At 36.7% G+C, this 25389-nt stretch overlaps 1 protein-coding gene across 2 annotated transcripts; it reads left to right on the forward strand.

Annotated features, from left to right (window-relative positions):
- On the forward strand, positions 1-25389 carry LOC100125525 (carcinoembryonic antigen-related cell adhesion molecule 5). 2 transcript variants are annotated; one of them, XM_011485469.3, is made up of 12 exons: positions 1-222; positions 15037-15092; positions 16801-16925; positions 20830-20895; positions 20981-21124; positions 21244-21399; positions 21737-21964; positions 22050-22412; positions 23623-23874; positions 23996-24093; positions 24209-24252; positions 24342-25389. In XM_011485469.3, exons 4-12 carry the CDS (start codon positions 20841-20843, stop codon positions 24370-24372), a joined length of 1371 nt encoding a protein of 456 aa, XP_011483771.1. In that variant the 5' UTR covers positions 1-222; positions 15037-15092; positions 16801-16925; positions 20830-20840; the 3' UTR covers positions 24373-25389. The 2 variants fall into 2 exon arrangements, with proteins under 2 accessions (XP_011483771.1, XP_020566273.1); XM_020710614.2 differs by having other exon boundaries at positions 3-222; positions 24212-24252.

Below are 25389 nucleotides of genomic sequence, written 5' to 3' on the forward strand. Positions count from 1 at the left end.
ATTTTCTAACATAGCTTGTCTGTGTAAAACCTTGTGTAAGTGATCTTTTGTACATTACAGACAGGACTGGATCCTTGATGTATGTGACTTCCTGTGTGAGTGTGTGAGTGTGTGTGTGTGTTTGAGTGCGTGTTCGTGTGTAAGAAAGAGGCACTTTCAGTGCACAGAAGCCACATATGTCAAAACTGAGCTCATCATTTTGCAGAGAACATCACATGTACGGTAAGTACTCTTCAGTATTTTTGTTTACTTACAGTTTTGTTATTTAAAGTTATCATTTAAAGAGTTGTACAGCAGCGTTACCTATAGTTTACCATTGAATGGCGTGCTGTGACATACAGCTACAAACACGGGTAAGTCTCAGACTTACCTTATTTTAGGAAAGATGCCCATTGAGCTGAGACCTTTTTTGTTCTGATATGTTTGCCTGGGCCCTGGTTGAGCCTGTCTGTCTGCCACTCAATATTGAAACAATCACACGGCCTCTCTAGGAAAAATTATCAAGCAACAAATTTCAGTCTCCGTCAAGTCTAACCTTTTCATAAAAGGAGAAATGAAATGAACTGAGGCAATTATGGCCTTTTTATGTGCTTTTACTGTATTTTATTGGATACTTGAGTTGTGGTCTTCAAACTTTAAAAGAGACTTAGCTGATAAAACAATTGTAAAATGTGCTTCCATCAAGAAAAAAAGGACATACTGTTAGATTACAAGCTTTCGAATCCTTCTATGCACCATAAAAACCAGAATCAACTTGAAAAAACATATAGTCGCCATTGGATTAAGGAGCTGCCTTTTGTCTGCTCGTATTACTGAGACAAAATGTTTAACAAAATGTGATTTAAAAAAATACATTTCTGATCAATTAAATCAGAATTTGAAAAGTTGAACCTTTTCAAAAAAGAAAAATGAACAAAAGACAGTTTATGGTCCTCAATGTCATGGTTCGCTATTGCTAACGGATACACAGACTTGTAGCTAACTAGGAGGCAGATATGAAACTTGGCTGCTGGAATAAATCATAATAATATTTAGGAGCTGTCCTAAGAAAGTTATATGCTTTTAAAAATGATGGTAATTAGTGTATTTAGTTCAGCTTAGTACACTTGGTTAACAAACTAGTTTATCTAAGAAATAAACAGATGTTGACCGGAGAGTGGCATTTCTAAGATGGTGAAGACGTCTAAAAAAACTCCCTTCATGGCTATTTCTTTTAACAAATTTAAAGAGAGATTGGTGTCTGTGAGGATGTCATCGTGGTTCTGTCAACTGAAAGAGATCTGTGGTGAAAACTGTGTTTGGAGCTCCAGGGTGTCGCTCCATAATCATGAATTAATTCAATAAGCGCTTCACTGAACAAACAGCTTCCAATGTGAGCAACAAACAAAGAAAAATGATGTAAAGAAAGTTCAATCGCACAACTCAGTTGGGCGTTTGTATCAGATTTAAGATCCTTTACTGGAAGAGCTCAATGTAATGTTTTTCTATTACGGTATAAAAACTGTGTAAACGGCTACTTTTTCTAATCTGATATGAATGAAGCAGCAAAATGAAAACATCATTAGAACCAATGCCTTAAGTTGCAAAAAATCTATTTAGCTGTGATCAAATTCCCCAATACTCTTTGAGAAATACAAAAGAATCCTGTTCGCAGTCATGCAGCCTACCTTTTAATCTTTTTTGACTCAAAAAACTGCTTTCAGGGTATACCTTTACTATTTACCATATTGATCCCCGAGGGGATACAGAGTATAAACATGCATTTCAGTTTGTGATGTATCAGACAAAAACGTCAAACGAAGTTAAAAACAGCTGTAAATCTTCTGAGAATCGTTTCTTTGAATTTGAACCATCACTTTGGGGGAGCGGTGAACTACAGGCTGAGCCGGAATCATTAACCTTCATTCGCTGTCTTTGATTAAATGGAATATCAACCAATAAAAGCAGGATGTACAATTATAATCAATTCAATTCAGCTTATTGATGCAGCACCCACTCACAACAGATCTTGAGTTGACGCTAACGCAACACAAAAAATTAAAAATACCAACACTTAAATAAAAAAAGATAACAATTTGAACATATTTCTTTTTGGTCCATATTGATCGGGTAAGGCCAAACAATCTTTTTTTTATTTTATTTTATTTTTTTTGTAAAAGTGACCCAAATATTTCATTAAGACATTTTTGTCGCTTGAGCGATGTATGCATTTAAGTGAATATTGAGAAACCCTGCAAATCGAGAAGTGAAAAAGATCCTCATGGTGAATTTTTGTCCTAACTAATCCTGATTAAAAAAAACAGAAACAGATAAACACAGAAAAATCTGTTACAAGACAGCAACAGTAAGAAAATGCAGGCATGGCTTTAGTCCACCTTATTGATATATCTGACGCCCTGAGATGAGCCTATACTATTTGAGTAGTTTGTAGTTTAACCTCTTAAGACCTGAGCTAATATTTGAGCTAACCTTGTACACCAATAGTCACAGGACCCCAGTTAAACAGAAGGAACTACTGTGGAAGAAAAAAAAATGATGTCCACACATATGGACGCCAGGTCTGAAGAGGTCAAACACAACTCTCTTTTAAAAAAGATTTTGAATGTTGCGTAAACAGTAAACACTGTCAGAACATAAGTGTTTAATGATCATTTATGCGCAAAGACACACTTTTACTCAGTTATCTTCACATTCATTCCTATTGTGCAACACAATCAAAGCTTTCAGAAAAAATAAAGTTTCTTGTTTCAAGTTTTATCCCTAAATGTTTTATATTTTTATGTGGGCTTTTCACTGATCACAAGCAAGAAAATATTGTTTTGGATGGATGTTTAACGCTATGTCTAGTGATATAATTTAACATGCCAAAATATACAAGCGTTTGCCTTTAATTATGTGTTTTTGACTCTTCTCTTCTACGCCTTTATATTGCACCTGATCATGTACGAAAACGCTTAATGTAACTAGCGACACACAGGTTGTTTTTATTGCTGCAGGTTTTTGTTTTTTAAAGCTTCTCAGAAATGTTTTTTTTAAGGAAATTTACTTTTTAAGATGCGCTCCCTACGTGTAATGGAGCTGCGTCAACATACTGGACTCTTTGATTAAAAAAAAAAGTACATGCATAGAAAATTCTGTTTCACGTTTTCTGTGATGATTTACATTTATTTATTCTAATTTAGACCTGATTTGTACTGCAGGTTGTCTTCTAATTAAAGAGACGGTGATTGTTTGGATGGATTACCTCACATGCAAGTTGTTTTTATTTTATAAACTATAATTTCTGTGTAGTTCACAAATTTAAGAAGCAGCGTGAAAATAAGCTTTTTTTTTGCTGTTCCAAAACCCCCACCACAAAAACAACACTTTTGTTTTTTTCGCTTCTCCTTTAAATTGAATTTGAAGTGAAACTGTACTTCCTCCTTTTCGTTTCTCCTTTTGTAAAACATAAAAGTCCTCCTTTTTCTTATTAATATATTTATGTCTGCCGTTTAGGCACAAACAAAAAGTAATGACTTCTACCAGCGTTTGCTCCCCAGGCTTAATGTGTGTTTTGTTCTTCTCTGTAGGTGATTACCAAGCTGTGTTTCCCTGTTATGAAATAACTGTCTCCTCACTGGGGGTGTTTTCATGTGAGACTGTAGGATTCCCTTTTTCATGGCTTCATAATAACCTCCATTAGTCAGTTCTCTTTTTCATTGTTTTACATAAATGAACATGCTCCCATTCAGCCAGACGCAGTTATTCAAAGCGAAACTGAAATTCATGAACCAGCGTGTCATCATCCGGGTTGCCTTTCCATCCATGCAAAACATCAGGAGCCAAATCTGATCAGCATGTGGTGCTTTCTCTCCTTTTTTCCCCCCAACATTTATCTTTTTTTGTTTTTCACCATAAACACTGACATTAGCAATACAAAGCTTCATAATCTGCTCAGAGAGCTGTAGTGTAACCAGCAAATGTGTGTCAAACAGAAGTGCAGCAATATGTTGATGGTTGACTTTTCGGAGCAGCAGGAGGCAGCTCGCGGCGCTCTGAACAGTCAGCTGTCGCAGCTGTTGAGCTAGTGAGGCACCTTTGTGTTTTTTTATGAATTTTAAACAATGTTCTCCCCTCTGTATGTAAAATAAAATGAAACAAAAGTGGGAGGTAAATTTCCACTTGTGTGCAGCTAGCACTCAGCAGGTTCCAGTTGTTCGAGTCAGTCCTCACGGATCTAACAGTGAAAAACTTTAATCACTTTACTTTATCAATAAATGGTGTTTAAAACCCTTGTGCTATCTTAGATGACCCCACCCTTGCATTGACGTGTTCTCCCTACCATGACAAAGGTGGATAAAGGTGGAAAGATTTCATGTAATCCATGGACACCAGTGAAGATCACAAATCATTGAAGAAAATAGGTTCAGCGCACTGTCTAGTGGGTCTAGATGACCCAACTCCCAATGTTAAAGTGCCTAGGATAGCACTAGGGTTACATGTGACTCCGATGTGCTGCAGGGTGCTCATCAATGCAAAAAAACAGGAAATGTAGGATGATGGTTAAACTGGTATCCATCGTCCGCTGGTTCGAAACCTACAGAAATGCAACCAAAAACCCTTCACCTGTCTGTGCTTTGTTTGAGGTCATGAAAAAAAAAAATAAATAAATAAAAAACCCAAAAAACTTCTATTAAGGTTTCACCATTTTCAAGACACTCAATGGAAAGGACCCTATTGAACCGTAAAACTGTAGAAATTCAACAAAAAAGATTATCCAAATGCATACAGGAAAATGGTAGACAGTGTATACTTATGTCCACTCATAGCATTTCAATACATTCTTAGAAGGTCCAAAGTGCTTCATAGTGGGGTTCATGGACACTTCAAGGACACTTTGACACATGGGCAGGCAAGGCTGGAACCAAACCTGCGATCTTCTGACCAGAGGTCGACCGAAGCAGATGATTGAAGTTGAAAGGGGACAGGCTGCTCAAGCTTTAAGCATCATCAGTGTAAAATGCAAATCTTTTTTAAACATCTATAAAATCTGAATTTAGTTTGGTTGCTGCTTTTATAGATTTAGGTACCCTTACTCTATTTTTTTTAAATAAGTTACTTCTAACTCGAATCTTTGAGACATAGGTGTTTTACTTTAAAGTAAGTCAGATTATTTATGATAAATGTTTGCTCTGAAGTGTAGCAAAACTACAGGATAAAAGGTTTTTGACCCATTTTACCTTTAATGCTTCAAAGCTGCAACAAATAGAGCAAAAATTTCAGTTTATTGATAGTTTTTCAAGTTACAACAGGATGTTTGGTGTTTTTGTGGACAAATTTGATCAATACCTACCTAAAATCTGAAGGTAACTATGTAATTCACAGAAATAATTTTGCAGTACAGTCCATGAATGGTGTACGCATATGTGTAGGCGCTGTGGAGAGGCGGCAGTTTTTTCCATAGCACACAAGCGTCATCATTAACATCACCAGCCTAAACCTGCTGGATGGTCACATCTTCATGCAATTTATAAGTTGTTGATTTTGTGCAAAATACTGCATAAAATATTTAAAATTACAATTCTTTGCTTAACCATGTCATAAATACAGATATATTTTATTCAGATAAAAATGTCACAGCATGCAGAGAACCGGCTTTTAAAGATCTTTGCTTTTGTGCAAAGCTACGCATATGCTGTATTGCACTAACCCACAAACGTCAGTGAAATTCGAGTTAAACAACATTTGTTAGTATTTAAATTAATGCAAGCATCACGTGAAACTATACATTTTGAAATTTCAAAGATAAAAAATAACGATAAAGGCCTTTTTGATCGATCTTTTTGTTGCACATTGGCTGCTGAAAAACAGGTTTCTATTCAAAACCATATCTGGATTTAAGAGGATGTTATAAAAACTGTCTTGGACCATGATGTGTTAAATAAAATCTATAGCTTTACTTTTTTAGAGTAAGAAAACAAACCTCTGAAGCCTGAAAGTCATCGTTGGTCTGTAAATTTTTAAACATTTGACTGTCCCTCCAGACCTCTCAGAACATCCTTTTTTTATTATTCATAGTAACAGATGTCCCCTCCTATGCTTCCAGAAATTTCTCTGTGGCAACTTTTGAGTTAAAATATGTCCTTTGAAAGATAATTTATTTAAAGGTGTTACAAAAATGTGTCTTGCTCAGGTATTTGTGGGGTTTATTGGACACAATATTTCTCTAAATTCAGAAAAGCTATTTATAAATTCAGATGTGGCTCCTAATTGCGTGCTGGTATGTCCTGCTGCATTGTTTAAAGATTTATCTGGCTGTATCGACCGTCTGGCATCTAAATTTATAGTTGAATTCTCCACTTCATAAGACTAAAGTTTAACCCTTTGATGCCTTTTGATACAAACACGCATCAAACCACTTCTGCTCCAAAATTTTCCTTAATTTAGCATCAACTTGATAGCAAAAACATTGGTGAGATTTATTTTTCATCACTGAAAATGTATTCAGGAGTTGAGCTGAGGTTTTTGTTTACTGGGGCTTTGTTTATTAGATCCTTCCTTTCTGATAAATGGAAGTGGTATAAAAATGTGAGATTAGTCTGCTTGAATCAGATCCCAACAGACAAATCCTAACAGATTTGTCTTCCATTGCGATCATTTAGGATCGGATTCAAAACGTTGTAGTTTTTTTGTGGTGATCATTTCTGCCTTCAACTTTGAGGAATTTGCGCTCAGTTAATTTGTGAATACCTTTTTTCATTATGAGAAGTGAAATATTTTTAAAAAGAAAAGAAATGTCAGATGTTTTTTAGCGTCGTTGTGCCGTCTATTGGAAAGCGCTCCATACTTATTTTGCTTTATCAAGCCAGCATGTTTTGCAGTGTTTTTTTTTTGCTGTTTTTCTTAGATGTTTTAAACAATTTGTTCAGGGTGTGTATTTATTTAAGGTCATGAAAACGACACACAAACCATGTTGCACAATGTGCTTACAGTTGTGCTGCAAAATCCTGTTTCCCTTCCAAAGCTACGTGTCTTTTGCAAATTTGCGTTAAATTCCACCGTATGTACGATAAAACAAAGAATCTATATTTCCATTATGAGGAAATCATCATTCAGATGCTAAAAATAACTCAAAGATAGGTGTGGGAGAGGCAGTAAGCTTGTGTGGCCTTCAGGTACTGTTTCACAAGTGTGATGTTTCAGAGAAGTTTGAATGAAGTTCCCCCATGATGTAAGAGACCGAGTGTTTTTCAGTCAGTGAGCCGAATGTCACGTCTTTCTGATTCTCAACCTCTTTTCCGCTGACATTTACTGTATTTGTCAAACACCCAAACAGCAAGAGACTCTAAAAAAGTGTTGTGGACCCTTGATTTCTGAATATGTGATGATCTGAAGTACTCCACCGTCATTTATGAGCTGATGGAGACGTGGAAAACTTCGATGTAGTAAAACAAGGTTACAGAGAAGTAGGCAAACCCTCTGTAGGAGAGAATGGACGATGAGCAAGCGGGAAATGTCTGTTGAAAGAGTGAATCACCCTCCTTTCTTACTTGTGGCAAGCTCTCTGTCTTTCCTTCTTTCAGTAATGAAACGATATGAAACACGCCTTCGTTAGGAGACTGACTAACGAGGGAGTCCTCACTTTCAGGTGTTTTCTGTCAAAATCGTGACTAAAAGGCTGAAATATTTGGGGGGAAAAAACTATAATGAGGATTCACTTCTCAACAGATTTACAGACAAATTACGTTCAACATGTAGGGCCTGGATGTTATGGAGTTAATTCAGTCTCAATAATCAGAAATGCACACAACCGGTTTTACAAATGCACACGCTCCGATTCACAAATGTCATTTTATGCAAACGTGAAAAATAAATTCAGAAATACACACCCTGTGTTTCACAAACACACAGATTGTGTTTCACACATGCACACTAAATGTTTTACAAATGCACAATAAGTGTTTCTCACAAATGTGCACACTGTTTTTCACAAAAACATTTTAGAAATTCACAATAAATGTATCAGAAATACACAGTAGGTGCTTCACAAACATGATTTTTAGGTAAACATGTGATGTGAACTCACAGATCATTCGAACTGCAGAATGTGCATTCAAAATCCCGTTCTCGTTTGTGAATCTCCCCGTGTGTGTGAGAGATTTTTCTACGGTGAATATTGAGACTCATCTGACGGAGCGGGTCGACTAATGTCACCATTGGCTAGTGAATCTGTCAATCAAACTCATCGGCAAAGCAGGCGGGTTCGCTTTTAGCCAATCGAATGGCCCCTTACACTCCTCACTTTCAAAGTAACGAGGGAGGGAGCTGTTCAGCACAGCAGTTGGGAGGACGCGGGCGGCAAACATGGCGGAGAGGTCTTCTGAACGGGATCAGTCTCAGCCCGTAAGTAATGCATTTATTTGATCATTCCCTCGTTGTACGTCCTGTAATGTTATTGAATACTAAGTTGAAGCGGTCTCCTTAGCCAAGTGACATGTGTGAATGCTTTATAAACATTTCAGCCGAGTCGTTTGCAGAGTACCCCCACCGCAAATTAGCTTAGCTTTGTTTTGCTTAGCCTGTGCAAATTGGGTCTGCCTGTGAGTGTGAGTGAAGTTCAAGCCGGTGTCGGTTCAAGCTAGCGTCTATAGCCAATGATCTGTAGGTTCTTAACATGATTCATAAGGAACTAAGGGGAAAAGCATGCCGGATTTACAGCAGCAAAGAAAGTTTAATAAAAAGTATTGATTTGGAGACGGCGATTTGTTTAAACACTGATGCTATGCTATGCTAACTAGCTAGTTGTTCCGTGTGCTGCCTTTATGTAAACGCGATCCGGGTTAAAGTTAGACACAGCATTTTCACAACCCAGACTTTAAGACGGGGTGGATATGTGAAACAAAGTTAATTCATATGACATTCATGAAAACGGCATTTTTTAAATATAACAGACATGAATCCACTGTTGAATGAAAGAAGCCTCATTAAGTTTCTAACGTTAGAACCCGTATTCATTGTGATGACCAGCCCTGTGAGATTGTGTCAGAGTGACAGCCACTAAAATCCCCGTATCTTTACTTCCAATGACGTAATGACAAGAATCCCAAACATTATGTTTTTAGGCTGTTTTGTAGTCGATAAGTAGTCACAGAAAGGGTGGATGGGAGAAATCAGCTGTCAACAGTGATTAGAGTAGAAGTTACTGTAAGTATTACACACAGGCTTCCTGTGATCAGTGTCTTGTCTCTGATTTTTTTTAAAGGTGTTCTTTACTACAAGCTCAAGTTATCATAGCAAGAGTGTTTTAAAAAATTCCCCTTTCATATATTTGAAAATTATGTAATTTAAGATCAGACAGCTAAATTATCTAATCCATGTTTGTCGTGTTTTTATTTATTCTCCAGGAATTACTGAATGTGACAGCGTGACAATCTTTTGTTCCTCGTTCCATCAGGCAATACAACTCTCTGGCACGGCATCTTACAAGTAATTTCTTTTAATTTTACCCACTGATTTTCCAATTATTTACCTTTTTTTATCAATCTTTTTATTTTGTGATATTTCTATTTGTAATGCATGTGTGTTTGTGTTTTTTTAAGATGGCCATTTTTAAAAAATTTCCTCAGGGGTTATTAAATACCCTTCTATTCTATTCTATTTCATATTTTATCATCCTATTGTATTACTGTTTTACCTGTCAATTGGGAATTTAGCATTTTTGCCGCCGTAAACATCTGTCAGTTGAAAGTATTTGTACTTGTATTCCATGTATCCTGTACCTGAAGATAGCAGAGAACAACTGTGCAGACACCCACTTGGCCTTCTTCAGTGACGCTGTGAACGTTTATGGCTTTCCTCTGAGGTATTCATGTTATTCATAAAGAAATCTTTTATTCACATATTAGGCAGTATAAGTACTTGGTTATTTGTACAAAAATAAAATTACTTTTTTTAGACTCCTCTCCATAAACAAAGGCAACTCTAAAACTTTCCCCTCATGAATAACATTTTACCCCCCCCTCAGTCTCTCACCTCATTTTTTCCACCAGTGATACATGTAACCCACTCCTGCAATTTTTTTAACCTAGAAATTCTACTTATTGGCATCATACATAAGAACATTACATTTTAAACTGATGTGTACCGTATTGGCGATGCATTTGTAATTATATGTTTGAGACATGATTTTCATGTTATTGTCAGGGTGAGAGGAGATCACGGAGGAGAAAATGTGGGCATAGCCGAGTTAATGCTCACAGTACGTACAACTGACACAAACAGCTTCATTGTGGGAAAAGTGTACACACAATCAACGGTGAGTTGAACCTAGTTTTAGAAGCTTTAATATATACACAGGGCTCCAGACTGCGACCATTTGGTCGCATTTTGCGACCAAAATTTGAGAGTGTGCGACTGAATTTTACACCCAGTCGCACATGTGCGACCAGTAAATTTGCCTCTTCCACCCTCCGTATTTTTTATACATTAAACATGAAAGGAGCACGTCAATGATCGATGAAATGAGAGATGAAATCATCAATGAGACGCGAGCGCACACGCACGCAGGCAGACACACACACTCGCGCGAATACTCATGAGACTGGAGCACACGCGAGCGCACACTCGCGTTTCATTGAGTGATGCCTGAGGCGGCCAATGCGTCTGAGAAGAATAGGGAAAGTCACTGCAAGTGGCTAAAATATGTGGAGGGGCGGGGCCTAGAGATAATCGAGCGCGCGTAAACATCCGTGGGAAGGAAACGGAGACAAATATCATCACAACCTGATATGTGCGTCTGAGCTATGAGCAAGCGAACTATTGATTCGTTCTTCCGACCTGAAGCTAGTGTACCAGTGACAGAGTGTACAGCAGGGGTCTCAAACTCGCATGAAATCGAAGCTGCAGCGAGACTGAAAGAGACCAGGAATTAGGAGTTGTCCTTAACATTCAATTTCGTTTTAATATGCCTCTCCCCCTAAGTATGAGCTGTGATATTACATCTTTTATAATTATTTTAATGTTTTGTAATGGATGTAGCCTTTTTTTAATCAGTTGGTATTTTAAATTATTTTAATTGATCAGTGAACTACAAAAAACCCATCAGGACGCATGTCCCATAATGCATTGTTTTTTAGTCTGTAGGGCAGCTTTTAGTCAGTTCAATACTAAATTTCCAGCTGCGTTCGCTCTGATTGATGTCTTGCTCTCACCCCTTTCTCGTGATATTTTTGGTTTTGATTGACAGGTGATGTTGGAGCAAAAACAAAAATATACGTCACACACCAGGTGATCTGTGCAGCGTTGCGTCCATCTGGGTGATCTCAAATTATTGTGCATCTTGGCTGCACCTATTTGGTGTGGCCAACATGAATTTCCATCCTCTAATATTTACATACGTTTAAGTATTGTTTGAAACTGTGAAATTACGAAAGGTTACTACGGTAATCACTTGTTACTAAAAACTTTTTTTTATTCTAAATGTATGGTATTTTTTTTACTATTTTTACTTAGTTGTACTGTCATGACAGCGATGGTGCTGTCAGTTTACCTTCATGTTGCATCTTCAAAAGTGCAGAATAAAATATGACACTGAATTAGAAACAGCACATTGTAATTTCTGCATCTATTATTAAAGTATTTATTTGTAATACAGTGGAAATTAGTAGATTTGGTTAGAATGTTGATTTACGGTATGCGCCCCTAAATTTTCTGGTTGTGCCCCTAAAATTTTCAGTTGGGGGCCATTGTGCTCCTAGTGAAAAAAGTTAGTCTGGAGCCCTGATACATAAAAGTGAATGATGTATTAAAAATAAATCTGACAATATAATATTTCTTTTTGCTTTTTTCCAAATACAGGATTGAGCCCCTCTGGTGTGATGTCTTCATGAGTGTTACTGGTTTATATTACAACATCCTGCACTCTCCTGAGGACCAAGACTTGCTCAATATCAGTCACATCACGTATTCTGCTGCCATTACATTTTTCTACCACGCATTCAGGCCAGTTTGGATGTCTTTAGTGACGCGTGGGACAGCCATCCAATCAGGACGGAGCAAAGCATGACACCAAATCAGCTGTGGCAGTTGGGCTTGACCCAGAACCCTGTTTCTGATCCCCGGGTAAATGCTTTATTTAATCTCACTGTACTGGACAACTGATTTGTGTGCAGTTTGACTACAGTGGAAAGTATCAAGAAGAGTATCATGAAATCATAATGACTACAGTGAATTTTCATCGAAAATGAATGAAAAGGATAATTGTTGTGTGGTGCAAACAATTTCCCTAAATTGTTTGTTTGTAGGAAGAATAGCACATCTGCAAGTTCAAAATGCATCACAATGCATGGCATTATGAGCCATCAGATGTACTAATCTCACTACTTTGTTAAGGATCACTTATTTGCAAATTATAAACAGTTATGGAGATATGAGGTCTGCCTGCAAGCAACAATATAAGTCATTATTAGTCGGTCACTGTTCCTACATAATCTAAAACACAAAAAAACAGTGCTGTTCATAAACAGTATCTTTTTTTTTTCTTTTGTCAGGGTATGCTGGTTCCAGAGATTGAATGGGAGGAGAGTGGATCCATGACTGAACCTTATCCTGGGATCAATGTCCCGGTATGGGACAGTCCTCTTTTGGGTCCACAAATGTTGGAACTGCAAGACGACATCAACCCATTGTTTAATTCAGACCGTTTGGGAGTGGACCTATATCTTTACTGTCCAGTGTGTTTAGAACTTAATTTAGGCGACATAATTACATACAGAAGAAGAGAGACTGAGGGGAGGAAGACAGAGTTCAAATCAATACTGCTGTATTGTTCAAGGGACTTCATTGTATGTAAGGAAGTTATGAAAATTAGTTCCAGTTTAAATAAGATTCAAATCAGTAGAGATCCCGCATCTGCTTAAATTTTGATGTTTTAATCTGTCCATGTTTTCACTTTTACTCTGCAATAAAGGGTGAATGTTTGCACTTTGTTGTTCTATGACCATCTTTTGTTGTGTAGTATTTAACCAGCTATAAAACCCAGAGAGATGAGGATCTTTTTGCAAGGGTGACCTGGCCAAGAGGTGTATATGTATATGGTTACAATATAAAATCAATGACATTTGAGTTATTAAAAAAATAAAATTAAGGTCAAGCAAAGTGACTTCGGGCTGAGCAGGGGAGGTGGATTGGGTATCTGTGATTGACAGTGAGATGAACTTGAGGTAATGTAGTCCCACTGCGTGGTACGGAGCAAAGTGATGCCAGTTTCTCCACAGAACATTCTGTGGAAGTTGAAGATTTTTCTCCTCCACCTTCATATGATCAAGACCGTGTCTGAGTGTTGAAATGACGCTAGCATGAAAGCTAAGAGAATAACGTACAAACAATCCCGAGTGAAACATTCATTTTAAATCTCACGACCAGTACAGAGTTCGATGGATTCTATGTCAACTGCATTCAACCACTGTTGCCTTGCTTCCAGGTCCACTGAAAAGTTGCACAAGCCAGTCATTTTTGACAACCGAAGGCAATAAACCGACAAGGCATGCTAAGGCTAACACGCTAACGACCGACTGGTACAGAATCAAATATGGGCGGGGCTTTTGCCACCTGCAGAAAGCGTAGAGAAAGTGTAAGGGGCCATACGATTGGCTAAAAGCGAATCCGCCTGCTTTGCCGATGAGTTTGATTGACAGATTCACTAGCCAATGGTGAGATTAGTCGACCCGCTCCGTCAGATGAGTCTCAATATTCACCGTAGAAAAATCTCTCACACACACGGGGAGATTCACAAACGAGAACGGGATTTTGAATGCACAGTCTGCAGTTCGAATGATCTGTGAGTTCACATCACATGTGTACCTAAAAATCATGTTTGTGAAGCACCTACTGTGTATTTCTGATACATTTATTGTGAATTTCTAAAATGTTTTTTGTGAAACACAGTGTGCACATTTGTGAGAAACACTTATTGTGCATTTGTAAAACATTTAGTGTGCATTTGTGAAACACAATCTGTGTGTTTGTGAAACACAGGGTGTGTATTTCCGAATTTATTTTTCACAGTTGCATAAAATGACATTTGTGAATCGGAGCGTGTGCATTTGTAAAACCGGTTGTGTGCATTTCTGATTATTGAGACTGAATTAACTCCATAGGATGTAAACGTCTCAGAGTGGCAGCCAGGTTCTTCACGAGGAGGAAACAAAAAAAAAAAAAAAGAAAAGGTTGTTTCATTTCGAGCTCAGAGGGAACAGAAGCAGGTGTGAACTCTTCATGAAGGCAGTACAGAGGCAGGCGGGGAAACCTCAGAGAAACACATGAGACGAGTCAGAGATGTTTGTTTTGTCCTTGTTGTGGTTCATGTCTTCAAACCACCTCAACAGTGTTTCTGCAGCGTTGATCCCCTTATTGATCCTCACAACTGACAGGAGTAAGGACGACTGAAGATAGATGTCCGCTTACAATAATGTTAGCAGTAAAATAAGTATTTCTGTGTCTAGGTTTCCGTCTTAACAAAGAGCAATAAAGCATAAAGTTACTTTATGCACGAATCGCAATTCTTCTGGCTTATGAAATGATGGAATAAATAAACTAAGATTTCACCCCTGGGCATTTCTTGTAAGTTCTTAGTTTATATTCTTAGGGTTCACCACAGTCATCGTCAATTTTTGTATTATTTTAGTCGGAAAAAGCTTCTTTGAACTAGCCGCACCAGAAATAATTAACCAAGACGCAAATTCCTGTGCAGAATTTTACAGGAATACAAATGCAAGGGATGCATATATCCAATTAAAATATATCAAAATGTCAACAATATTCCTATATTTCTCAAATTTAATTTACTTTCTCTTCATCAGCTGTTTAATCTTTGAAAAAAACATTTAAGAGTTTTCAAAACTAAAATGCTTTGACTTTGCAGCAAAATCATGTAAAGTGTTTTTTGAAATATTTTCATTTTGCATTCGAATTATATTGTAGTGGCAAGAAGCATTTATAAATTGAAACCTTTTATGTTAATTTATTTTTTACAGAAATTCTATTTCTTTACTTTTTCAGAGACATTTCTGACAGTTTTGGTGACTGAACCTGCCTGTTCCTAAAACTACACAAAGGTAAATATTTCAGATGTTGTCGGTTAATTTAAAAGTTGTGACATGAAACAAGGATTTTTAAGGCAAAGGCGGAATGTGACTGCAAGACTTAAGCGACTCAAGAATGTTCTCATAATTTTCTGATGCAACAAAGTATTTTTTTTGACATTATATCTAGTCATGTGTCTTTCCAAACCCTTTATTTATGGGTTTCATGGGTTGTTGCAGAAACCCATAAATGAATTTGCTAACAAATTTTTCAAGCTTCATATTTATCACGACTAGACATTGTTCATTCAGATTTATCTGTGATTCCATAGCAGTAAGCAAGGATTTTTCATGAGTTGCAAACAAACAAATATTAGATTTTAAGCATTCAGTAAAAATTGCGTCCTTTCCCAACCATGTCAGACATTACGGCAAGGCTCTTATTAGCAGGTCTGCCATAAATAGTCTTGATTTAATCATCCAGAACACGCATTTTACAGCTGAAGATTAGGAAAAGTTTTCTACAGAGTTAAAGCATTTTAGTTTTGATGAATGCTTAATTTTTCAGTCAAAAGTTGTAAGCAGTTCAACAGGAATTTGAATTTGATAGGTGTGCATTAGGTTATGAATTACACATGGAGTGCGTCTTGATGAATTATTTCTGGTGCGGCAAGTTCCAAGTAGCTTTTTCCGACTTAAATAATAAAATATTGACCGTGATTGAAGTGAGCGTTAGAAATATAAGAAACGTCCAGGGCCAACACACTAGAAAGAGATTTTGAGATGTTAAAAATTGAGAAACTTTTAGGACAGGAAGACACGCTGTGAGATATCGACAAGACCGGGTACAAGATTCTGAGACACGAAAGTGAAGTTTTTAGGATTTTAAGTTTACTAAAACATTCATGGCAAATTATAGTTTTTCTAATTTTCTCTGTGTTCATCATCTAACCTTTATGATATTTTTAAGCATCTCAACTTTCTATTTGGTGTTTTTTTCATTTAAAACAATGTCAATTTTAGCAGGTTTGAAATTTGGTCAGTGATTCACCTCTAAGCTTCTGTAATTTAATAGGCAGGCTATTACAATTAACGTCAGTGCTAAAATCCGCACTGACTTTATGCAGAATAGGCCGCGTGTTAATAATGACCACAGAAGCACTCATCATTTATTTTATGAATCATTTTATTAAGCAGCGTCTATGATATTTTTTGCTTCTTAATGAGAATTGATCCTCTTTTGTACTAACTAAAATTTCATTCAACTTTTGGACTGACAGATTTATCAAGTTACTCAAGTTATGGCTGTGCTTTGAAAAGCATCACTAGTGGAGATAAGATAAGATAAAGATACTATATTGATCCCAGCTTGGGAAATCGGTTGTTGCAGCGACCGTGCACAGGCTCAATGACAAACCAACAAACAATGAGTGACAATAAGGGAAGCAATCGATCAGATACAGCTTTTAGAAAAATAAACATCAAATGACTATAATAAATACTAAAATGCAAAAGACAAAGACAAACAGAAAGTCGTAGCAACCGGAGCAACCTCTCAGCAGTGCCACTCAGAAAGGTTTGTGATGGATCATATTAATTTTTAGTGCACTTCATTAAAACAAAAGATAGTATAGAAAATGTTTTTCAGTAGGATACAATGTACTTTACATATGCCAACAATCAAAGGTCAATATTAGATTTGGTTCTTGACTTTCTCCAACAACTGTGTGACATTTTGCAGACCAATCAGTGCTGAGGGAGGTGCAACTTTGCCTGAAAAACAGGGTTTGGTTGACAGATCGAACTCATTTCCGCCCAGCGACAGACTTCTGAGCACAAAAAGACACTTGACGCTCGTTCCGAGTTGTAAGTATGCTATTTCTTCTAGTATTTATCTACACCAATTATGATCAATTATGACTAAAGTTGAAAATGTCAATATTCTGTATTTAATAAATACATTTTAATTAAACGGAGGCAAGTGAGGCCTAAAAGTACTGTTCTTTACTATGACCAAAGAGGAATTTACATATTATTTAAAGATAAAAGACGATAATATTTATGAATTTATTGCACAACTAAAAGAAAAAGTAAAAAATAAATTACTACTGTGAGACGAAACATCAATAACATGCATTTATTTGTTATAATAAACACAATTTAAAAAATATGTAAACGTTTTTGTCATTGATTTTTCTTGCTTTGTGATAGTTTATTTTCATTTTGAGCCATTTATTTAAATGTGTTGTTGAACATGTAGTCACAGTGCAATGTGCTTTTCATAAATTTGATTAGTATTTAAATGATGCCATCCTATGGTAACAAAGGTATTTTTATCTATAATTCTCAGTAATTTCATCATCAAAGTTGTGTCCGTGGTGAACAGGGAAATCTGTTTTCAGCATAAGTTGTATAGGTATTTTAAAAGGATTGTTTTTTTATGTTTAAAAGTGAAAGTCTGTCTTCAATTCAAATGACTGTTTTTTTTTTAATGAAAACAGACATTAATCCTACCTTTTGAGTTATTTCCTCTCCCCCCCTGCTGAACCTCCAACTGAGCCTCCACCCTGCCATGAATGTGATCGTCTTGGTTTCTGGGTTTAGAGAGTTTCACTTCGTGACATTTATCGACAACTTAAAAATGTAAAGTCCAAATCTAGGAGTTCTAACCCTAAACCAGGGGTTGGCCAGCTGAGGCTCCGAAGCCACATGTGGATCTTTTATCCTTTCCTAGTGGCTTTAAAGAAAAATATTAATACTTTAAATAAATAATGGGCTTTTAGTTTTAACTCATTTGTTAAGTCATTTTCTTTAGGTCTAGATTCTTAATGTGAAAGATGATAAAAGGTTTAGTCAGAGTGTTTTATTATTAGAATCAGCTTAAAGCACATATTTTTGCTTTAGTTACTGTTTTAAAGTATATAATTGCATTTATACAGTACAGACCAAAAGTTTGGACACACCTTCTCATTTAAATGAATGGGAAGGTGTGTCCAAAATTTTGGTCTGTACTGTATGTACAGGTATTTAAATAAAAAATCGACATCGATATCTTGCTAACACTTGACTATAAAAGGAAAAAAAGGATGACAACTATTTGACAGAGAGTGTATTTTATTTTGAAAGGAACTCTTACGTCCAAAGTGAAAGAAGTAAAAATTGTTATATTTTGGAAAATAGATTACCTTTTTAATTTAGTTACCATAGCCTTAATAAACTAGATTTCATAAGTGAATGGCTTTATGGCACGGAAACATAAATGAAGATTTATCAAATCCCAACGAGAGACTGGGCCAAATGGCTCTTTGATCGTTAAAGGTTGTAGACCCCTGCCCAAAACAGAGATTTACGACATACAATAAACTAAGACCCCACGCTTTAATCCAAACCAAACTGTCTATTAATGCCAATATATCACATAATAATTCAATTAATAACTGATATATTTCAATTTTACGGATGTTCTATGATGTTTTAGAGCATTTTTGTTGTTTTAACTGTACTATAAAAGACAAGAAAAGGCCCGCTTGAGTAAAATGGGTCATTATAATTTTATTTATTATAAAAAAGGATTTACAGTTAGTTAAAATTCCAAACTTTTTTCCTTCTCATTATATAAATGAATCGGAACAATTTTACATTTTAACTTTGATTGGCGAGCCGCCGCGTTGACCCGAAGCATAACTTTTTAAATCTGGATTTGTTTTTTTAGCTTTAAAATAGTTTTCTACCAAACAGAACACACTTATGCAATTAACATTTTAATTGATTTCAATTTTAAGAGTAAAAATCTCTGACTGGCCACAAAATGGTCATTCCTCAGAGATTATATCTGCTAAAGATATATTTCTTTTGATGAGTTTTCTCTCCAACTGCAGGCTCAGTAGAGTGGATGATTGTGATGTAATCTTAATTAGATTTGATTACATCATGGATATATTTTAATTAGTGGGACAAAATACGATGTAAAAATCTAAAGGAATTTCCCATTTAGAACAATTTTCTTGCAATGATTTAAATCTCTTTGACACATTTGCAAAGATTTTCATTTAACGTCATTAAACTTTATGGAAAAACCTCCATAGGTTAATGGAAAAATCATTTAAATCATTAATGCAACTTCCCGTTTGGCAATTTTTCAAAATATTTCAAATTAATTCTTCAATCTTCCGACACACATTTTTGCATGGCATTACTTTTAGCCTTAAGAAAATGTATGCTTATCGAAGTGAACTGAAATAAATTGATTTTAATTCATGTCTAAGACATGAACAAAGCTGCTGCTATTTTGTTTTTTCTTTTTTTGCAAAGCCTCAGCAGCGTCTGATTTAACGAAAGAGCAGAGATTCTGAGATTAGGGAGTCAGGAGGAGAGAAAAAAAGTGAAGCCGTATCTTAAACCACAGTTTAGGTGCGCTGCCGGGGCTGTGGTCTCTCTTTTCTCTCTTTTTAAGCGAGGAGAGATCCGCCTTTCGTGGAACAGGAGAGGAAGAGAGGGGGTGTGAGAGGCAGAAGGGGAGGAAGATGTGAGGATCGGGATAGGAGTCTGCACCTTCACTAAATCAAGTCCCACCACAACTCAGCCGTGTGTCTCTTCCTTCCAGCCTTTCTCTGACTTTTTGTCACCCAAAGCCCACCACAGGCCGCCTACTCTCAACTCTGTGAACTTTTTTCTTTTATCTTCTCAAATCTCTCTAAATCTGAGACCACCGCAAACCCCTCATTGCTTCCTTTAGAAGGATTTCACTTTTATTCAGTCTGTTGAATCTTAAATTTAAGTCATTTTGGACATGCCATCTAAAAGAGCATATACTGTTTTTTATATTTTAAGCATGTCACTATTGAAATGAAAGAAGTTTAATGTTTAATCTATTCATCTACTGGAAACATTTTTAAACCAAACTCAAAGGTAAATAAAGAGAGCAGTCAGATAGCTGCACAAAAAATATCATTTTTAAAATTCTAAGTATTAAACATTTATCCAGATTTTGTTCCATTGGTGCTCAGTAGTCCTTACTATACAGTATTATTACTTTGAAATTTATTTTTAATGTTTTAATTTTTTAGAGGGTTAGATTACTTTCACTCTGGTGCATTTAAGTGAAACATTTTAGACAATTTTGAAGCTCCTAGAAGAACTTTAAACTACAATAAAATTTCTATTCTGCCAAACCAAAACATCTAGTCAATATAAGGATTATTAAAGTATTTGTAACCTCTAGAACCTCTATTTCAAATAGGTTTTGGAATGAAAATTTTAAGAAACTGTTAAATAAATTCTTGAGGAAAAAGAATAATGTTTTGCAAATTTGAAAATATCTTTGACCAAACATCAGTATACATTATTTGCAAAAATTTAAAAGCCAGTTGCTGGAAAGTAACATAACGTTCTTGTTCATTCAAGAACAATTCTCAAAATAACCAAACAAATCTCCTGCATGTGTCACAGTTGCAGTTGCATACAAAAGTGCACAGGGCTGCTGGAGCCTTTACCGGTTACTGTTGAGCAAAGGCGGGGGACACCTTGAACAGGTTGATGTCACACCCTTAGAGACAATGGCAGTAATCAATAAACCTATGGTCAGCATGTTCATGGACTGTGGGAGAAAGCCCACGCATGCACGAGGAGAACATGCAAACTCCACACAGACAAGTCCCAGCCAGGATTTGAACCGGGGCATTTTTGCTGGGAGCGCTAATGACTGCACCACCATGCAGCCCACACATCAGTATTGTGCTAATAAAGTGATTTTTTCTGTTTCTGTTGTTAGACAAGTCCACAATGAAGATGCTCATTCAGCATTTGCTTATTCTCATTTTTCTGTCCAAAGCAGCAGGTAAGACTCTTGACAGTAAAATGTTTACATAACGGCATTTTGCACATTTGATCCCTGAACTTCTTGCCATCCCCTTTCAACTCAGGGGCTGGTGAAATCTTTTTGGCTCAGGTGGGAGACGACGTTACACTTACAGTCTCAAAACCGAGCTCTAATGTATACATGTACTGGTACAAAAAGGACACTGAAATTGCTTCAATAAACAACTTGGGGGGAAAGTTTCCGGCAGGTAAGCAGAATGCTTGCAAGACAAGTTTTTTTTCCTTCTCTGTGAATTATTTTTTTAACGTGTATTAGTTTTAAAAAGTTGAACTTTTGATCTAACTTACCTTTTTTCCAACCATATAGAAACATCCTTGAAAAAGAAGCTAATCGTGGGTGATAATTCACTGACCATAAAAAGCATAGGAGAAAATGACTTTGGAAAGTTCAAGTGTGAGATTAAGGACAGTTCCAAAAATCCACAAGGGACACCTATAGAGTTCAACGTAATCAAACTTAAAGGTAATATAAAGGAAAATTAAAACTTTTATGATTGTTTGTCTAGTCACTCAGAAAAAGATAAGGCTGATACTATTGTGCTGAATTTTATATCTCTTCATTCTTAGTAGTCTCTGCTGCATGCTATTAAAGTGGTTGATTAAATATACGTAAAACTCTTTGAATTGGTATAATTTAGAGACTGCTGCATTAATCACACAGAAGGACCATTTGTCATACAGTTATCTAGGATAAAAACCAAAAAATATCAATTCTGTTCTGACACAGTGATGTAATTTTATTTCGACATGTACATGTTCTTTTTTGAGCTAAGACTATTTTTTTTTTCCTTTTGTGTCAGTGGGTGTGAATCCAACTGAGCCTTTGCTCCCATCGCAGACAGCGACCCTGACCTGTGAGGTGGAAACTCCTCCAGGTTTAGCTAAAATCACAACAAAATTGATAAGTCCCCATGGAAATGAAATACCTAGAGGAAAACATGTTATCGAAGCCAAAAGTCAAAACAGTGGACTGTGGACCTGTGTTGCAAATAATAAAAAGAAGGTCTCCATTTCTGTTTCAGTTGTGGGTAAGTTGCTATAATAATAATTCTTAGACATCTATCTTTAGATATAAAATAGATTTATCTTTCTTCCTCCTCTCCTATCTTTCAGACTTTCAGACACCTACTCTGCCATATCAATATACATCTGAAAACTCCCCCTTCTTGGTCCCTTTCTCCATTCCTCCGAACATCCAATGGGATTACATCAAAAACGTTACCCAGAAGATTGAGTGGTTCTTCACTCCAAAAACATCTTCAGTTGCAACGAAACTCTTCTCTCTCTCGATGAAAGAGCCATTCAAGCCGGAAGTGGGCCAGGGAAGAAACCTTAAACACTTCAACTTCAACAAAGGAGATTTTTCTTTGGGGAGAAATAAGGGACAAAAGGATGATGCGGGGACCTACACATGCTCCATAACATTTAATGATGAAAAGACTAGAAAAAGCACAAGAAAATTTGAAGTTTTACAAAGTAAGTCCTTAAGAAGTTTCTTTAAGAAAAGGCCAAATTTTTTCCTTACATAATAGCTTTCCAAATGACATCCTTAAAATAGGCAGGTTTATGGAATAACATGGATCAAAGGTGGTGTTTTAGGTTTGTTATCACATGTGGTTCTGCTTGGTTGGTTGTTCCTTTGATACATAAACAGTGGATTGATCATCTCTGGTTTTTTGACAAGACTTGACTCTGTCCACCTCAACAACATGGCAGTCAGTTGGGTCCAAATTTGAATTTTATTTCTGCATACATTGGAGCTGTAGGACAATCTAAAGTTGATTGGAAAACCATTTTCCCCCTACAATGTCATAAATAGAAATAAAACTTTAATCATGTATCCATTCATTTTCTATATCTGCTTAGCCCTATGTTTGGCCATGGGAGTTGCTGGAGCCAATACCAGTTAAGGGGGGGAAGGTAATGCTCACCCTGGACCAGACGCCAGTCTAGCAGAAGCTATAAACATAAATTAATTGTAACCAAGGTGTACAAAAGATGTTTTTGGTTCAAAGTTTAATAATTGACTAAGGGGAACTGAGAAGGGACTGCACGGTGGGGCAGTGGTTAGCTCTTGCCTCACAGTGAGAAGTCCCTGGTTCAAATCCTGGCTGGGACTTTTCTGGGTAGAGTTTGCATGTTCTCCTTACACATGCTTGGGTTTTCTCCAGCCAGTCTAGCATCCTACCACAGTCCAAAAACATGCTTTATATGTTAATTTGTGTCTCTAAATGGCCCAGGATGAGCATGTAAGTGTGTGGCCCTGCAACAGACTGGCAACCTGTTCAGGGTGAACCCTACCTTTACCTAAAAGTAGCAGGACTGGCTCCATCAGCCCAATGATCCTTAATAGGATTCAGCGGGTAATGAAAATGGATGGATGGAAGTTGCTGATCACTCCCAAAACTGGCCTCCAGTGCTGGGTTTGTTTTTTGACTCACAGTGCAAATACGGTCTTCCATGTTTTATGAAATAAATATAAGAAAAATTCAAATTTTTATATCTGAGACCAAACGTCTTGTTTCATTTTATAATGTCAAAACTGACAATTGTTGTTACTCTAAACTAAATATGTATTTATACTTCAGTATTTCAAGTACGAAAGGCATTTATAATGTGAAGTTGTGGTTTGTGACAGGAAATCCGTTGTTCTGTTTTCTTTATTTTGTGTTCTTTCTCTCTCTAGTTATCCCTTACCCAGGAGCTCAGTTAACCTCTGGCCAAAAGCTTAAACTGTCCTGCACCACTGGCGAACCTCTGGCCCCTGATATGCAGCTGAAGTGGGTTTTTCCCCAAAAAAGCCCCCGGCTGCCACCTGACCAGCATTCAGCAAATCTCACTTTTCCAGAAGTGAGAATTGATGACAGTGGAAATTGGGAGTGTGAGCTGTGGTGGAATAACACAAGTCTGGCGTCGGCTGTCATAAGACTTCAGATTGGTGAGCACAGGAAGCGAGAGAAAAGCAGGAAATAAAACATGAGCGTGAATTTGTGGCCACAAGGTCTGATTACTATGCTGTCTTGCTTTGAACTGACAGTTTTTCTTGGTTTTTCTTACAGAACCCATACTGAACACATGGCAGCTCGTGGTAGTATGTGTCGTGGGAGTCATCTTACTTGTCCTTCTTGTTTTCATTTTCATCCGCTGCAGACGTCATGTAAAGTTCAACTTTACTTATGTCTTTATGATGTACATCACTACATGTTATCACATCATTAACAGGTTTGTCATTGTCTTTCTGTTTACGCATCTGTCCTCCTGGGCCACATCAGCAGAAGCCGAGGCGTCTCAGGCATCAATTCTGCAGATGCAAAAAGTATGTATTCTGACACCAAATGGATTCCTTACATTTACACAAATGAGTACATTTTTTGGATAACTGTGAGAAAAATATCTCCTTTTCAGCCCCCAACCCAAAGGATTCTACAGGACATAAAAACACCAGATGATCTGCAGTTAAACAGCTGATCTATAGCCATTTGTTCTGTTTGAGAGGAGATGAAAAACTTGCAATCATCAATCCAAAAACAGTGACATTAAGCTGCTGTACATGTGAGCTTGGAATGATTCTACTCTGCAAGATGTCGGTCTGTTTGTAAACTGGATGTAAATAAAAAAATATTACGGGATGATTTGCAACTCATCTGAATTGGATGTGGTACCAAGACGACATAAATATTTACTTGTGTATGTGACCAGAGTTTTTATCCCATTCTTGTTTTATGTAGGAGGAAATGTGAAGACTTGGAAATGACATGATCCAAATTTGTTCTTTTGTCAGTTAAATTTTTGGATGAATACTGATTATTGTTTTGACTTTAAATAAAATATTGTTTTAAATGCTTTTAATTTTAGTATACAGAGAAAGCATCACAACTTTTTCTTTTACTCTCCTGCTGTATAGAATCGTATGCAATGCAGTTTACTTTCTTGTAATTTATCGAAGGCTTTACTCTCAAATGACTTTCATGGTATATCTACAGGGTTCTACAAACATTCCCACACGAAATATTGTTTTTTTTGCACATGTTTAACACTTAAAAATGAAGCAGAAATCCTTATGTCATGTAGAAGATTGTTGTTTTGAACACATTAATGCTGAACCAAACATTTAATAACTGTTGTACATGTATTTTTAAGCTTTATATTAAAGAAAGACCTTGTATAGCTGTCTGTGGGCGTGGTTGGTCTTCATAGCAGAGGGTTGGCAGCCATCTGACAGATTGGTGGGTACAAGAAAGAGCAGGGAACATCGTACCAACTCCAAGTGTAACTGTCCTCTCCCTCAGCCCCGCCGGACTAGTTGTTGTCTGGATCAGACTGATGCACGTTCCAGGACCCTTACAAGAAGGACAAAAGCAGAGAGGGACTTTTGTGTGTTTGAAGTACCGCTCAGTTTAGTAGTAGGAGGCACCTACTGTCATTTCTCCAAATTAAAGTGAGCTTCACCATC

The sequence above is a fragment of the Oryzias latipes genome, chromosome 16, assembly GCF_002234675.1.
Source record: "Oryzias latipes chromosome 16, ASM223467v1".
In the NCBI taxonomy this organism is placed as follows: domain Eukaryota; kingdom Metazoa; phylum Chordata; class Actinopteri; order Beloniformes; family Adrianichthyidae; genus Oryzias; species Oryzias latipes.

What these genes read in the sequence shown, in the direction of transcription:
- LOC100125525 (XM_011485469.3), top strand. Translation starts at nt 20,841, where the DNA reads ATGAAGATGCTCATTCAGCATTTGCTTATTCTCATTTTTCTGTCCAAA. An exon ending in TCATCCGCTGCAGACGTCAT is followed by an intron (nt 24,094 to 24,208) that starts GTAAAGTTCAAC and finishes GGGCCACATCAG; the next exon opens with CAGAAGCCGAGGCGTCTCAG. An exon ending in CAATTCTGCAGATGCAAAAA is followed by an intron (nt 24,253 to 24,341) that starts GTATGTATTCTG and finishes TCTCCTTTTCAG; the next exon opens with CCCCCAACCCAAAGGATTCT.